At 42.5% G+C, this 17,524-nt stretch overlaps 1 protein-coding gene across 4 annotated transcripts in view; it reads left to right on the top strand.

Moving 5' to 3' along the window:
• Window positions 1-1,027: 1,027 nt before the first annotated feature.
• The window catches only part of AS3MT (arsenite methyltransferase), a 28,100-nt gene continuing 11,603 nt past the window's right edge, over window positions 1,028-17,524 (top strand). For 2 of the 4 annotated variants that reach the window (XM_032881190.1, XM_032881183.1), the window contains exons 1-10: window positions 1,028-1,500; window positions 1,786-1,826; window positions 2,111-2,238; window positions 3,603-3,753; window positions 4,647-4,783; window positions 5,495-5,564; window positions 6,897-6,978; window positions 8,492-8,623; window positions 8,983-9,125; window positions 11,424-11,558. In XM_032881190.1, the coding sequence (XP_032737081.1) occupies window positions 1,227-1,500; window positions 1,786-1,826; window positions 2,111-2,238; window positions 3,603-3,753; window positions 4,647-4,783; window positions 5,495-5,564; window positions 6,897-6,978; window positions 8,492-8,623; window positions 8,983-9,125; window positions 11,424-11,558 (1,293 nt within the window). In that variant the 5' untranslated portion in view covers window positions 1,028-1,226. The other 2 variants (XM_032881173.1, XM_032881199.1) reach the window with 2 other exon arrangements.

Here is a 17,524-nt window from a genome sequence, read left to right as displayed (position 1 = left end):
ATTAATATGACTTTAAAAATACATTGAGAATAAATAATCTATGTAAAAAATGGGCAGAGGACCTGAACAGACATTTCTCCAAAGAAGATATCCAGATGGCCAACGGACACATGAAAAGATGCTCACGATCACTCAGCATCAGGGAAATGCGAATCAAAACCACAATGAGCTACCACCTCACACCAGTCAGAATGACTAAACTCAAAAGGACAAGAAATAACAAGCGTTGGTAAGGATGTGGAGAAAAGGAAACCCTCCCCCTGTTGGTGTGAATGCAAACTGGTGCAGTCACTGTGGAGAATGGTATGGGGGTTCCTGAGAAAATTAAAAATAGAAATACCATGTGATCTAGTAATTCCTTTGCTGGCTATTTACCATCACCCCCCAAAATGAAAACTAATTTGAAAAGATACATGCATCCCTATGTTTATTGCAGTATTATTTATAGTAGCCAAGATATGGAAGCAACCTAAGTGTCCATCCCTGGAAATGGATAAAGAAGGGCACCTGGGTGGCTCAGTCGTTAAGCAGCTGCCTTTGACTTAGGTCACTATTGCAGGGTCCTGGGATCGAGTCCCGCATTGGGTTCCCTGCTTAGGGGGAAGCCTGCTTCCCCCTCTCCTGCTCCCCCTGCTTGTGTTCCCTCTCTCTGTCTCTGTTAAATAAATAAATAAAATCTTAAAAAAAGAAATGGATAAAGAGGTGATGTGGTCTGTGTGTGTACACGCACACACAATATACAATTCCATATTTATATAATAGAATATCACACAGCCATAGAAAAGAATGAGTGCTTGCTATGATGGACCCCCAGGTGGTTGCAGGGGCAGAGATGGCAAAGGTGGTGAAGGGGATTAAGAGGTTCGGACTTATAGCTGTAAAATGAGTAAGTCCCGGGGATGAAAAGGACAGCATAGGGAACACAGTAAGGTAGTGACGCGGCAGATGGAGCTATGGTTGTGAGCATCGTGTAATGTATGGCACTGTGGGATCACTCTGTTGTACACCTGAGACTTATGTAACATTGTATGTCAACTAGACTGCAATAAAAAAAAATACATTAAGAAAAGGTAATTTCATTCTCCAAAGGGACAAAAATCATATGGGTGTTCATTTAAGTCCAAATAGGAGGTTTATAAAATGAAAACCACTGTGGAGCAGTAAACGAAGATACTAACGAATAGTTAATAGCCTCTTCCTGGTTGGAAAGACTCAAGACAGCCGAGATGACACTGGGCCCAGCGGGGCCAGAGCGCCACGTGAGGGCAGATGATCAGACTGCCTCGGAAGCTCCTGGAAGCGGTGGCAGGTTCCCGCATCCCGCGACCTGGAGGGCGGGGGGTGGGGTGAAGCCGGCTGGCACCACCTGGTACAGGCTTTGGGAAGCCCGCCCCTCAGGAGATCAGACCTGCCTGTCCGGGGCGGGGCCTCGGGAGCTCGCGGCCTGCGGAGCTGGATGTGGGAGCCCCCAAGTCCTGGAGTCCAGAGGCCAAGGAGACAGTGAGTGCGCTGCCCCTCGCCTCCTGCCGGGCTCCCAGTGCGGGGGCTGGGGTGGGGGGAGTGGGGGGATGGGGCGCAGGGGCAGCGGGGCGGCGAGGGGCGGTGAGGGGCGGTGGGGGGCGGGGGACCCTCTAGGCAGGGGTGACCCTGCAGTCACCACCCCTGCCAATCACCACCACTAGAGCTCCCAGCCTGCCTTGTAACCAGCCCTATACTTTTCCCCTGCAAGGTGGGAAGGTGCTCAGCACCTTCACCTTTCAGCTTCCTTTTTTCTCCTCCTGGCAGTGGCTGCCCCCCGCGAAGCTGAGATCCGGAAGGACGTGCAGGTGTCAGCAGAAGGGCCTGGAATGGCCACGGAGGAGCCTCCATTGAGTGGGAGCACTAGGCCTTTGGAAGCCCAGTCGGCTTGGGCCTTTGCCCCACAGGATCAAGGAGGAGACGGGAGGGGGGTGCAGGGCAAAGTCTGGGCTTAGAGCTTTGCAAGAGGAAAGCCTAGCCAGGCCTGGATGGGTGGGGATGGGGGTGCTGGTGGTTATGGGAGATTTGCCTGTGGATAACAGTTCTAGCTCTTCTCTCTCCCCACCCCTACCCTCCCTTGGCCTCTGGTCAGACCTACTATGGGCAGGTGCTGAAGAAATCAGCAGACCTCCAGACCAGTGCCTGTGTCACTGCAGCCAGGCTGGTCCCCAGGCATATCCGGGAAACCTTGAGGAATGTACATGAAGAAGTATCCTCGAGGTAAAGTGCCCTGTGCTGCTCCCCCATCCCCCCATCCTGGAGACTCTAGACAGCAGGTTTTCAAAAGATAGTGATGCAGTCACTAGGGAATTAACCCATCTTCTCCAATCCATCTAGTTTGCCTTGCCTATCATAAAACTGGAAAAGCAAATGGGACACCTGGTTGACTCAGTCGGCTAAGCGTCTGCCTGCGGCTTTGATCATGATCTGAAGGTCCTGGGATCCAGTCCCGTATTGGGCTCCTTGCTCATCAGGGAACCTGCTTCTCCCTCTGCCTACCGCTCTCCCTTCTTGTATTCTTTCTCTCCCTCTCTCTCTGACAAGTAAATAAATAATCTTTAGAAAAAAACTGGTAAAGGACAGCACGGATCATCTTATAGCTCTGTTTAAAAACTTCCAATGACCTCCCTTCCCACCCCATCCCCCTTTACTCGGGATACATTCATACACTTTGGACTTGACGTTCAAGGCTGTGCAATCTGGCCCCCACTTCCTAACCAACCGCAGCTCCCTCCGATGCACTACACTACTCTAGCCAGACCTTTCCCTCCCTCCTGCCTCACGTGCAGTTACTGATCTGGAATGCCTTCCCTCTCGTTTCTACCTTCCAACTCCTGCCCTTCCAACACGTCACTGATGTCCTACCTACAATGTGAAGCCTTCTCCATCCTTGAGCACCCTCTTTCCTAAACTACTATAGCACCTACTGCCTGTGCAGTAGATCATGGGAAATGTTTTCTGTGCTCATGCTTTACCTCCCCAGTTAAATACCCCCAGGGAACAGAAATCTTGTGTCACATTTCTTCTCCAGTAACTAGCACAGTTCTGGACCTGTAGTAGGTGTTCAGCTATAATGCCTCACTAACTGTTTATTCAACAAATATTGTAAATGGCTTGTTTGTCTTAGTACCTGCTACAGGGTCCAACAATGGTGACAATGATAAGCAAAGCAGACAGAGTCCCAGTTTTCTTTTTTTTAAGATTTTATTTATTTATTTGACAGGCAGAGATTACAAGTAGACAGAGAGGTAGGCAGAGAGAGAGGAGGAAGCAGGCTCCCTGCTGAGCAGAGAGCCCAATTCAGGGCTCCATCCCAGGACCCTGGCTGGGATCATGACCTGAGCCGTAGAGGCTTTAACCCACCGAGACACCCAGGCGCCCCCCAGAGTCCCAGTTTTCATGGAGCTTCCAGGTTAGTGGGGAAAAAGAAACACCTAAATAGAAATCCAGTGAATGATGGAAGCAAGGAGGGCCAGAAAAGAAGGAGAGAGGTAGGAAGGAAGGATTTGTAAGATTTAGTGATTCTACATATTCTAGTCTCTAGGGGGAAATATGTGTACATGGCTGTGTTTTCTGTTTCCCAGGTATTATGGCTGTGGTCTGGTCATCCCTGAGTGTCTGGAGAACTGCTGGATTTTGGACCTGGGCAGTGGAAGTGGGAGAGATTGCTACGTCCTGAGTCAGCTGGTTGGTGAGACAGGACATGTCACTGGGATAGACATGACGGAAAGTCAGGTGAGGCAGTGATCTGGACCACAAGGAGGAAAAACTTCTCAAAGGCATTCTTTTATAGATAAAGTTGTTTCCTTTGTGACTCTTCAAGGGTAATCTAAGAAGGCTGCTGAATGCAGAGCTCATTGGTGCCACTAGTGCTTCCCGCCCTGAAGGCTGAGAACTTTGACAGTTAGGGGCTCTTCTGGGAGAAGAGAGTCAGAGGTTTGACCTCATATATGAATATCATGATGACCCCAAGGAGTCTGGTTTTTCCTTTACTTCTCTGCCATCTGTCTTGAAGGATTTTGTTATTGAGTGAAGAGTTTACTCAAGCAAGATCCATGTATCTAGGGGCACCTGGCAAGCTCAGGCAATAGAACATGTGACTCTTGCTCTCTGGGTCAGGAGTTCAAGCCCCACATTGGGTGTGGAGCCTACTTAATTACAACAAAACAGAATAAAACTAAACAAAAACCCAGGTATTGAGCAGGGACTTTATTTCTCATTGAGTTGTCTCAGACTGTAATTTATCCTACATGCCCAGAGGAACCTTGTACACTTTTCCAAAAATATATTATGAATATTCCATTTGTAATAGGAAAGTTTTGGTAAAAAAGTAGCATATTTAAAAAATGATTATCAGGGGCACCTGGGTGGCTCAGTGGGTTAAGCCTCTGCCTTCAGCTCAGGTCATGATCTCAGGGTCCTGGGATCGAGCCCCACATCGGGCTCTCTGCTCAGTGGAAAGCCTGCTTCCCCCTCTCTCTCTGCCTGCCTCTCTGCCTCCTTGTGATCTCTGTCTGTCAAATAAATAAATAAAATCGTTAAAAAAAAACCCTCAATTTAAAAAAAATGATTATCAAATTCATATGTATATATTTATATATGTTTTTATTATTTTGGTTTTTTTTTAGGTAGAAGTGGCTAAGAAGTATATTGAATATCACATGGAAAAATACGGCTTCCAGACACCCAATGTGACTTTTCTTCATGGCTACTTAGAGAATTTGGAGGAGACTGGAATCAAGAATGAGAGTTATGATATTGTTATGTAGGTCTACACCCTTACCATTTCCTGTTGAACACAAATGTCACCACTCTCACTTAGGGTGTTAAGCCTGCCTTAATAAAGGGAGGGGAGCTGCTCTCAGGCCCTTGTAGCTCACAGGTCTCAGAACACAGTAGCCCAGGAGAGAAATGATTATAAACTTCACTGTGAAGAGATGAGTCCAAAAGAACAACAGCAGGACCACTGAATCTGTTCATACAACACACTCCAACCTGTTATCTCCAGTATTATTGTCGCAGCAAAGTGTAGGAGTCTGTGTTCCTCCCTTTCCTTTGAGTTGTTGTCAGATCATGCCTGGATGACAGCCTTAATGAAGCTGGTTTGGACGAATTTCGCCAATTTACATGTGGCCTAAGACATGCGTGGTGCAGGAGGCATCGGGAACCAGCCTTCGTGCCGTTGTGTGGTGACCATCAGTGCAGACACAAATCGGGAGTGTGCCTGACTTTTTTTCCCTGCCCACACAAATTGGCTAACAATTTATCACGATTTTAAACACTCCGTCCATCTCCTTTTTCTTGGGAAAAAGTGGAGTGTGGGGAAGAGAGGAGGGAGGCAGGAAGAATGGTGTAGCTTTGGGAAATGGTGGAAGACATCTTTAGGGACGAAAGGATTTGAGGCACTCTGAATGGTGTGTGAATTTGCCTGACATTCCATCTGTTTTTTTTGTTTTGTTTTGTTTTGTTTTTAAAGATCAAATTGTGTCATTAACCTTGTGCCTAATAAGCAACCTGTGCTACAGGAGGCATACCGAGTGCTAAAGGTAAGAGGAGTGAGGCAAGTTGTCTTTCCATGTCAGTAAGAGCAGATGGGATCTGACCTGTTCTTGTCCCCTTGAGCTGAGAGCTCCAAGTCTTGCCATTTATTCACTACATTAAAAAGGGACAGCAAAAGGGGCGTGGAAGGATGCCCCAGATGTGGATTTATTTTCCTCTCATGTCATAAAAGCTAATAAATCCAAGAGTCCTGATTGTCACTGGATGCCATAAAATAGTTGCCTTATGGTGGTCTCTTCTCTTGTTCCCTGCTGCTCATGGGATAGTATCCGTAGAATCACAGGGACTTCTGGACTGACTCTAGAAGATTGCTGTGGATAGACTCTTCCAGCTTGTGTAGTGTTTCTGAGGGCTGCTTATTTCATCTCTATCAGGATTTCACATCTTTGGGGATAGAAAAGATGGAACTTCTACATTAACGACTTTCTAAAAGGAAGACTCGCAGGAGCTCCATGCCATCCACATATATCATGAGATGTATATCTTTGTGATAGAAGATATAAGATTCTGAGATTTTTGGTTTACAGAGCGTGCTGTAGAACTCAAATAAGAATATGTAGGAATGATTTAATAAAGTCTTATTTAATACGTCATCTTATGGACCAGTTCATTATCTTTATCAAAATGTACTTCTAAAAGGTGAAGATGTTATAGTACAGTCTAGACTCTGAGACCTTGAAACTAGCTAAATACAGTCTTAAAAGTCCCGATTCCTATTTATATAAAAATATAATTATTATTATAAAAATGAATACCATTATAAAAGTTTTTTTTTTTTTAGATTGTATGTATTTATTTGACAGATACAGCAGAACACAAGCAGGGGAGAGGGAGAGGGAGAAGTAGGCCCCCCACTGAGCAGGGAACATGATGTGGGACTTGATCCCAGGACTCCAGGGCCCCAGGATCATGACCCGCGCTGAAGGGAGATGCTAAATGACTGAGCCACCCAGGCACCCTAAAAGTTATATGATTTTTAAGGGAGAAGAATTCAGGAATACTATTTATTTTTTATTAGTTATACAACCACCTAGGACTGCATTTGGTTCGGACTGGCTAAAATTTTCAGCACCTCAGTATCTTTATTTAGGAGAGAAACACTCTTGAAAAGCCATCTTATTGTCTGTAGGGCACTGAAAAAAAGTCTTGGCACACATCTATTGCTTATAACTAGCAAGACAGCTGTGATTTGTTCACCAAGGGTCACCTCAGTACTTCTGTTGGTTTTTATAAAATTGATTTTCTCTCCTCAATCGTTTCTTTGCTATCTGGGACTAATGTCATCTTTAACCTTGTTTGGACTAATACTGCTCCTTCAGCATGGTGGGGAGCTGTATTTCAGTGACGTCTATGCTAACCTTGAATTGCCAGAAGAAATCAGGACACACAGAATTTTATGGGGTAAGTGTTGCTTTGTTATGTTTTATGGCTGACACTTGTTCATGTGCAGAGCTCCAGTTGCTAATATCCAGGATGAGGCTTTGTGATGTGGGAACATGTGGGACTAGGTGTGGTGGCTTCTGTCCCCTTTCTCCTCTGCCACTCAAGAATGGTATGACCTTGGACAGTTTAATTAGTCTCTTTGGGTCATTGTTTTCCAAATTGTAAAATGCAGAGAATAATACAATCTTCCTTATTGGGCTATTATGAAGATTAAATGAGATAGTGGATATGAAAAATACTTTGAAAACTGTAGCATGGCAACCCTTTGGGGACTGAAGCTCCTTCATTTCCTTCTGTTTTCAGTGTTACTATGTTATTTATTCCCTTATCGTCACTTAAATGGAGTCTCTGGAAGTTGAGGAGACGAATGCATGCCTGTGGTCCATCTGATTGTGAAATTAAAAGTTCTTAATTTTAGGGGCACCTGGTGAGCTCTTTCAGTGGAGCATGTGACTCTTGATCTCAGGGCTATGAGTTCAAGCCCCATGGTAGGTATAGAGAGTACTAAAAAAAAAAAAAAAAGAAAAAAAAAAGAATCCCATTAAAACAAACAAACAGTTCTTACTTTTAGAATAAGTTCTGTTAACTTTTTTTCCTGTCACACAGTAACAAATGAATATTGTTAAAATGTTGGAAAATACAAAAAGAAAAAGAAAAAAATTACTACTTAACTATGTAACGTGGCAATAACCTCTTTAACATTTAAGTGTAGATCCTTGTAGGGTATGTGTGTGTATATAATAAAATTTGGAGCATGCTATCTGTAGAATTTAGTATCCTAATTTTATTTGGCATGTTTCCTAAGCCTAAAATCTTTAAAAATGTGTTTTGTGTGTGTGTATTCTACAGCTGTATTGTACAGCTATGCTATCATTTATTTGACCGTTTCTGTATGGGTAATCACTTGGGTTCTTTCTAATTTGTTGATATAATAAATTTAAAAAACTTTAAATTGCCTTATGACTATTAGTAGTAGTTATTATTCTAGTAGCAGGTTATTTATGATAATCTGGAACTAATAGGCAACTTTGTAAATTATCCTTTATATTTTTTTTACTCACATAGCGTAGTACTTTTCAGAAGGTAGCCTAATCCATCCAGAAATATGATTGCAGCTGGATAGAACCGCACATTAGTGACTGTCTTGAAAAATGGTTTCCAGAGGCCATCAGCTAGCATATTTCATTTTAACTGTGACTTTCTAGATCTTGGGGGGACACTCGGGTCCCTTTTCTGTTTCTAGGATATATATTTTAACTAACACCATATCCTTTTTTTTTTTAAGTTTGTGTATTTAAGTAATCTCTACACTCAATGTGGGGCTCAAACTCATGACCTTGAGGTCAAGATCTTCATGCTCTTCCAGCTGAGGCAGCCGGGAACCCCAACTATGCCTGATAACTTTATAGCAGAGTAATTTCTTGAATACCTAGTTGTGGTCTGTGATTTTTCTTTTCTTTTTTTTTTTTAGGTGAGTGCCTGGGTGGTGCTTTGTACTGGAAGGACCTTGCCGTCCTTGCCCAAAAAATTGGTTTTTGCACCCCGCGTTTGGTCACTGCCAATCTCATTACAGTTCAAAACAAGGAATTAGAAAGAGTGATCGGTAAGAAAGAGCAGCGGGGAATTTTAAAACTGCTCCTTGAAGGGTTCAAATGTGGTGGGGTTTTGTTTGTTTTTTTTTTTCAAATGTGGTGTTTAGCAAGTGTGTACTGAATGGCTGTCATTGAAGGAGACTTTGGGTCATCTGGAAACATCCATTTTGTCTTCTGTTTAATAGCAACCTCCCAGAGTTTGGTATTTAATAAAGCACTTCAGTTATTCAGTAAATGAAGTGAACTGCCAGAAAGATAACTGATGGCATGCAAAGAAGAAAATCTCCTTTATGATGTGGGCTCTTCGTCTGCTAAGCAAACCAATAGCCATTTGGTGCTGGAGCTGAACCATGGGTGAATTCTGTTTTAGGTGACTGTCGTTTTGTTTCTGCAACATTTCGCCTCTTCAAACTCCCTAAGACGGGACCAGCTGAGAGATGCCAAGTGATTTACAATGGAGGAATCACAGGCCACGAAAAAGAACTGATATTTGATGCAAATTTCACATTTAAGGTAAATAAAAAATTCCATAATTTTGGACATTCTTTCTACTTTTATTTTTGCTCTAGGGACCCTTTTTTTTTTTTTTAAGATTTTATTTATTTATTTGACAGAGAGAAAGATCACAAGTAGGCAGAGAGACAGGCAGAGAGAGAGGGGGAAGCAGGCTCCCTGATGAGCAGAGAGCCCAATGCGGGGCTCAATCCCAGGACCCTGCGATCATGACCCAAGCCAAAGACAGACACTTAACTGATTGAGCCACCCAGGTACCCCAAATATTGTTGTTTTGTTTTGTTGTGTTTTTGTGTTTTTTTTTTTTAAGATTATTTATTTATTTGACAGAGATCACAAGTAGGCAGAGAGGTAGGCAGAGAGAGAGGGGGAAGCAGGCTCCCCGCTCAGCAGAGAGCCCGATGCGAGCCTCAAACCCAGGACCGTGAGATCATGACCTAAGCCAAAGGCAGAGGCTTAAACCACTGAGCCACCCAGGTGCCCTCCAGGTGCCCTTTCTTAACCTTGCATTGCTTCTCACTTTCCTGGTGTTGGCACACATGCGTGCGTGTATGTATGCTTTCGCTGAACCGTTAAAAGCAGACATCGTGACATTTTACCCTTAATATTTCAACATGCATCTCCTAAGAATATTCTCCTACATAACCACAGTGTCACTATCACACCTACGAAAATCTTTTATAGAAAGCACCCATCAGACATCAGATTAATGGAATTACAGAGAAGTGGGATGGAAAAGAATAGAAGTATTGTGCAACAGTATTTCAGTGGTTCACTTGTATCATCGAATGAAGGAACTCTTAGTGTTTAATGACAACACACTGATATTTCTACTACTCTTTGCAGGGCCATCTTTATTCTCTCAATATGGAAAAGTATCGGCTTTGGCATCTGACACCTGGGTTCAAATTCTGGCTCCATTATTTATTACGTGGATAAACTTGAATAAGTCCTACTTCGAGATATAGTTTGCTACGTTGCAAGAGTAGGATACTAATACCTACTGTGCGGAATTTCTGTAAGATTAGCAATAACAGAGGGGTGCCTGACTGGTTGACTTAGTAGAGCACATGACTATTCATCTCTGGGTTGTAAGTTCAAGCCCCATGTTGGGTGTAGAGATTACCTAAAGTATAAAATTTTAATAAAGATTAGTAATAATATAGCAGAACCTAGGTATGCACTGGGCACTCAGTAAATAGAAGATACAAGCATGATTGTTCCAAAGGTAGAAGGATTTAGTGTTTTCCACCTCTGATTTTTTTGGTCCAAGTAGCACCTTCAAAGTTCTTAACTACCCCCTGGTGCAATGGAGCTATTGATGCCTTTTCACTGATCTGCTGCCCCTTGATGTACTGCCTGCTTTGGAGAGTCACAGAATCAGAGTGGGAAAGGCCTTTGAACCCATTGCTCTGATACAGTGGCTCTCAAAAAAAAACCCACCACCAACAAAAAAACATTTTTAAGAGAATTCTTTTTAAAAGGAATATCTTATTTTAAAAAAAAAAGTATTTGGGGGGCTCCTGGGTGGCTCAGTAGGTTAAAGCCTCTGCCTTCGGCTCAGGTCATGATCTCACGGTCCTGGGATCAAGCCCCCACATTGGGCTCCCTTCTCAGTGGGGAGTCTGCTTCTCTCTCTCCATCTGTCTGCTGCTCCTCCTACTTATGCTCTCTCTCTCGCACTCTCTCTCTCTCAAAATGAATAAAGAAAATCTCAAAAAAATTCTAAAAAACCCCAAACCTACTATGTGTCAGATGTTACTTTATATAACCCCAGTATATGAAGGGGTGAATGCAGAACTTATCTAAAGGGAGCAAGGGTTAGATAGCCCAGACTCTCCTGTGCTCACTCCTGGTTCCCAAGGTATTAGTGTTCCCAGGCACACTGGAGCTCACAGAAATACACATTAACTATTAATTTAAAACCCCATTTTAATGATGAATAAGGTGATACTCAATTTTTTTTCCCTATACTTTCTACATCTGTCTCTGAGAACAATGAGTGTCTTTTTTTTTTTTTTTTTTTTTTTTTTTTTTTTTTTTCCCCAAAAAAAAAATTTTTTTTTTTTTTTTTTTTTTTTTTTTTTTTTTGCTTTGCCACCAAAGAAAAACTGATTATGACACTGGTCAATTGCATTTTGAAATCAGCATGAAACTAATAGCAGGGTCTGAATAGAAGAGAATATCATATCATCTTTTTGTCCTGAAATTGTCACTCCTTAATAAAACCTTTGCATTTCTTTTATTGAGGTTAAAGTGGCATTTCTCGGTAAGTGTGTTTTTCCTGCTGCACTTCAGGAAGGTGAAATTGTTGAAGTGGATGAAGAAACGGCAGCTATCTTGAAGAATTCACGATTTGCCCAGAATTTTCTGATCAGACCAATTGGAGAGAAGCTGCCAGCATGTAGTGCCTCTTCTGCTTTAGGATCAAAGGTTTGTTTGGCTTTCAATCCCTAACTTGCCACTGACTGCTAAAATAATAAATCATTATTCTTTTAGTTGGCTGCTATAAATAACTTGTAGCCTGTTTGTATCTTACAAAATGATTTGAATTAATTTCATAACTTTATTTTTCCAATCTGGATAGTAAGTCAGAGACTCTCAACTTGGTGTACCCATGAAGGGACTTCAGGGCATCCATGAACCCCTTAAAATTTCATGTGTATATGAGTATTTTCTCAAGAAAGGGTCTATTACTTTAATCAGATTCTTAAAGGGGTCCAGATACAAAAAAGATTAAGAGCTACCTTGGAAAAAATTATTCAAGCATTTGTTTTCTAAATTAAAAAAATTTTTTTTTAAAGATTGATTGATTGATTATTTATTTATTTATTTATTTGACAGCAAGTGAGCAAGAGAGGGAACACAAGCATGGGGAGTGGGAGAGGGAGAAGCAGGCTTCCCGCTGAGCAGAGGGCCCAATGCGGGGCTCGATCCCAGGACCCTGGGATCATGACTGGAGCTGAAGGCAGACACCCAACAACTGAGCCACCCAGGTGCCCTGTTCTTTTAATTTTTTAAAAAAGATTTTATTTATTTATTAGAGAGAGAGAGAGAGAGCACAAGCTTGGGACTGGGGATGGGGAGAGGCAGAGGGAGAAATAGACTTCCCACTGAGTAGGGAGCCTGATTCGGGGCTTGATCCCAGGACCCTGGGATCCTGACCTGAGCCGAAGGCAGACGCTTAGCTGACTGAGCCACCCAGGTGCCCCTGAAACATTTGTAAGTTTAATTGAGATAGTCAGATTGCCCTGCAGAAAGATTATACCAATCTACACGCCTACCTGCAATGTATGAGAATACCTTTTCTTTGCCCTCTTACTAATATTGGGTATTAGTTTTGAAAATCTTTGTCTGATGGGCAGAAAATAATTTGTTGTTTTATTTTGCATATATTGAACCTTTTGGCATACTTATTGGCCACTTATATTTTATCCATTATGAACTTCCTATATAATTTCTTTAACTACTTGCTATTAGAGTGGTATTTGCTTTTTTTATTGCTCTATGAAAGATTGTCTGATATGTTGTGAACATTTTTTCTCAGCGTATCATCTATCTTTTTGCTTATTTTTCCTGAATAGACATTTTCAATTTTTATATAGTCAATTCTTTAATGGTTTTTGCCTCTTAGCTTATGATTAGAAAGACCTTCTTTCTCCATGTAAACATTATGAATTTACCTATTTTTTTTTTAATTTTTAAGATTTTATTTTTAAGTAATCTCTATACCCAAGGTGGGGCTCGAACTCACAATGATCAAGAGCTGTATGCTTGGGTGCCTGGGTGGCTCAGTGGGTTAAGCCTCTGCCTTCAGCTCAGGTCATGATCTCAGGGTTCTGGGATCAAGTCCCGCATCAGGCTCTCTGCTCCGCAAGGAGCCTGCTTCCCCATCTCTCTCTGCCTGCCACTCTGCCTACTTGTGATCTGTCAAATAAATAAATAAAAATCTGTTTAATTAAAAAAAAAAGATGTTAAAAAAAAAAGAGTTGCATGCTCCACTGACTGAGCCAGCCAGGGGCCCCACCTATATTTTCTTTTAGTACTTTAGACACTTTGAGATAAAATTCATATAACATAAAATTCACTATTTTAACCATTTTAATGTGTACAATTCAGTGACTTTAGTACCTAGTTGTGCAGTCATCACTACTATCTAGTTTCAGAAAACTTTCATTAACCCCCAAAAATCCCATCCTTATTTTTAAAAAATTTTTTAAAAGATTTTATTTATTTATTTGACACAGAGAGAGATCACAGGTTGGCAGAGAGGCAGGCAGAGACAGAGGGGGAAGCAGGCTCCCTGCTGAGCAGAGAGCCCGATGCGGGGCTCGATCCCAGGGCTCTGGGATCATGACCTGAGCTGAAGGCAGAGGCTTTAACCCACTGAGCCACCCAGGCGCCCCAAATCCCATCCTTATTAAGCAGTCATTCTGCTATCTCCACTCCCTCTGGCCTCTGTCCATAACTAATTTGCTTTCTGCCTCTGGATTTTCCCATGGTGGACATTTTTATATAAGTAGAATCATATACTATATGGTCTTTTGTATCTGGACCCTTTTACTTAACATACGATTTTCAAGGTTTATCCATATGTCAGTATTCCATTCCTTTTTATGTCTGAATAATATTCTATAGCATGTATATACCACATTTTGTTCATCCATTCATCAAGTTGATAGTAGCTTCTTTCTACTCTTGGCTATCCCGAGCAGTACTGCTGTGAACATGCATGTATGTGTCGTTGTTTGAGCGCTTGTTTTCACTTCTTTTGGGTCTACACCTGGTAGTGGGATTGTTGGGTCATCCAGTAATTCTACATCCAACTTTTTGGAGACCAACCAAACTTTTCCACCGTGGCTGCACCATTTTAAATTTCTACCAGCAATTTATCGGTTTCTAATTTCTCTACATCTTTGCCAGCACTCTGTCATTTTCTGTTTATTTTTGATTGTAGCCATCCTAGTTGGTGTGAAGTACCTCATTGTGGTATGAATTTGCATTTCCCCAGTGACTAGTGATGTTAACCATCCTCTCACATGTTTGTTGACCATCTGTATGTTTTCTTTGGGGGAAATGTCTATGCAAATCCTTTGCCCATTTCTTTTTAAGAGAGGGAGAGAGGGGGGAGGGGTAGCAGGAGTGGGAGAGAATGAGAATTTTAAGTAGGCTTCATGCCCGGGACAGAGCCCAACATGGGGCTCAATCTTACAACCCTGAGATCATGACCCAAGATGGAATCAAGAGACCGACACTTAACTGACTGAGCCACCCAGGCTCCTTTGCCCATTTTCCCTTTGGGTTGTCTTTTTATCGTTGAGTTGTAAGCGTTCTTTATATATTCTGGATATAAGACCCTTATCAGATACATGGTTTGCGAAACTTTCTCAACATTTTGTATGTTGTCTTAACACTCTCTGCATAGTGTCCTTTGTTGCACAAAAGTTTTTAATTTTAGTGAAGTTGAATTTTTCTTTTTTCGTTTTTCAGTTGCTTCTGCTTTGGGTGTCATAGCTAAAAATCCATTGCTTAATCCAAGATCACATAGATTCTTCTAGTACTTCCATGGCTTTGCTTTTCACATTAAAATTTTGAACTACCTGGAATTGACTTTAGCATCAATGTTGAGATACAGTGTGACTATCTCTCCAAATATTAACGAGTTCAAATTTTCCTGTTTACTTATTAAATCAATCCCCCACCATTTTGAAAAGCTTATTTTGATCATATCTTAATTTCTTGCATGTATACTTGAGCCAGGATACCACTATATTCTAAAATGATCATTTTCTAAACTATTTTAGATTCCTTTTGGGAATTATTTTAGTATCTGAAATATTGGTGTAGCATTTTCTAGAGCATTTTATCACAGTTTACCTCATGTCATCTCTACAGCTACCCTAGGAAGAAGGCAGGTAGGTAGTTATAATAGATAATAGCATCCCTCTTTGCCTTTCTTTTCTTTTCTTTTTTTCTTTCTTTCTCTATTTGACAGAGAGAGAGAGATCACAAGAAAGCAGAGAGGCGGTGGGGGGGGAGCAGGCTCCCCACCAAGCAGAGAGCCCGATCCAGGACTCGATCCCAGGACCCCAAGATCACGACCTGAGCTGAAGGCAGAGGCTCAACCCACTGAGCCACCCAGGAACCCCCACTCTTTGCCTTTCTTATATATTTAATCCTTTCCCCCATTCATGGTACCAATTATTATATTGATCCATTCATTAATTTATAATATTGTATTTAGAACAGGCTGAGTGATGGATTTCAAGGCTATTTTGGCTGACAGAACTTATAGCATTCACCAAAGTCACACCAGTGATGTGTCAAGGCACTGGATGTTGGAAGCCCCAGGAAATAACGATACTGATGTTGCTGTGCTAGGATGGTGGCAAAGTTGGTGTTTACACACAGGACTTAACACTCAGATCTTGGCTCTACCAGGCAAGGCTCAGATCTTGGCTCTACCAGGCTTGTGTGATCTTGGGTATGTTACCTACGATCCCTACATGCTCTGTTTCTCCATGTGTAACAGGAAGGTAATAATAATCACTTTTTCTCCTCAGCTTGTGAGGATCAATGGGGTTGTTCTGTGGGAAATGTTAGCCTGTTGCCTGGTACATAATACACACTCAAGAAACAGAAGTCGTTACAGTTACGGATTTGTGCTAATTAAGATTCTTGGTTGCTTGGAACTGTGTTCTAGGATTTCTCATTCTTCCACACACCCTTTCTCCTGGGCCCAGAGATTCTCGAATCTTTTGCCGTGAATTTTTTGCTTTCTTTGGCTTGTATGTTGTAGTTTTGGATACCTTGAGAATACATTGACACACAGGTAACTCTTAGGCCTTTTTCTGCTTCCTCTGTTATGTGGCAAGCAGTCTTTAAGAGTACAGCTTATTTAGAGATCACTCACCAACATGGTCAGTTTGCAGTTGGGAAGTTGTTTTTTTTTTTTTTTTAAGATTTTATTTATTTATTCGGCAGAGAGAGATCACAAGTAGGCAGAGAGGCAGGCAGAGAGAGATGGTGAAGCAGGCTCCCTGCTGAGCAGAGAGCCCCAGGTGGGCTTGATCCCAGGACCCTGAGATCATGACCTGAGCCCAAGGCAGAGGCTTAACCCACTGAGCCACCCAGGCGCCCCTGTAGTTGGGAAAGTTTAATGGAACACAAGAGGCAGGAATTCTGGAGCCGAAAAACCAGATGTGGGCTCGTTTGGCCACTCTTAGCAGCATCAATCAGTCACAAGGTAAGTGTAGGAGCCCTGGCTAGCGCTAAAGCGTGATCTACAGGTTTTGCTTTATCAAATTCTTGAGCACTCTGCTGTTTGTTACTTTTCTGTTTTTTGAAGCAGGTGCCCTTTTGGAAAGTAGAGAAATGTGACTTTGGACCTTTCTGTCCTTGAAACCTTTCAAATGTGATATTGGTATTTTGAAACTCTTGGAAGAGTTCACCAGTAACAAAATCTTGCTGGTGAGAATCAATGTGTATTTTGAAATGTTTTCATCATTCTAGTTCTCCTGGAACCCAGCTTCCCAAATCCTAGTTAGAAAAGCTGTTGGCAGGTTACAGTTACAAGTAAAAGGAGTGTTTCCTCCAACCACAGCACTTCCAGTGTACTCTGGCTGTAAAAATATTTAAAAAATTTTCGTTAAGTGGGCTGGCTTCCGCAGAGACCCCTTTCTTCCATCCTGGCTCTCCTTGACCTCCCTTTTAGTGCGCACGCGGGGTGTACAGGAGGGCTCTTGACCTCGGATACCAGTCATAACTTGCCACGTACTTGAACTGGTTTATCCCACCTGCCTCTTCTCTCATCTGCCTTGTTTCTTCCAGCCTGCTGATGTGCCAATGTCTTTAGATCAGTTCCAAGGTTTTGAAATGGCAATCACTGACAGTGAAGGGAGATTTAAAGAATGAAACAGCTGCGTGTCCTAGAAAAATAACCTTGTGTGCTTGGAGGAGGACGTGCCTATCTTTTTTATGGCAGACCTTTCCGATAAAGACCGAGAGCGCAGTACATTAGGCACACGTGGGGGTTGCTGGTGCCGGCGACTTCCTGACCGCTGCCGCCAATGAGGGATGCTGCTTCTTGCCGAGCATTGACGCAGTGATAACCATTTCTGAGATCCCTTCTTTTCTTTCTTTTGTCCTCTTCCTTCTCTTCTCTTTTCTCCTGCCCTTCCCACTCCTCCTCCCTCCCTCCCTCCCTGTTCCTCTTTTCCTCTTCTTCATTCTCTTCCTCCTTCTCTTTTAATCCTGACAAGGAAAGTGTATGTTGCTATTCAAAGAATTACATTAGGGGCCCTTGGGTGGCTCAGTTGCTGGAGCATCCGACTCTTCATCTCAGCTCAGGGACTGATCTCAGGATCGTGAGTTCAGGCCCCACATTGGACTCCACACGG

The sequence above is a fragment of the Lontra canadensis genome, unplaced genomic scaffold (genome assembly GCF_010015895.1).
Source record: "Lontra canadensis isolate GAN:19392208 unplaced genomic scaffold, GSC_riverotter_1.0 scaffold3, whole genome shotgun sequence".
In the NCBI taxonomy this organism is placed as follows: domain Eukaryota; kingdom Metazoa; phylum Chordata; class Mammalia; order Carnivora; family Mustelidae; genus Lontra; species Lontra canadensis.
This window is presented reverse-complemented; position numbering and strand designations above follow the sequence as displayed.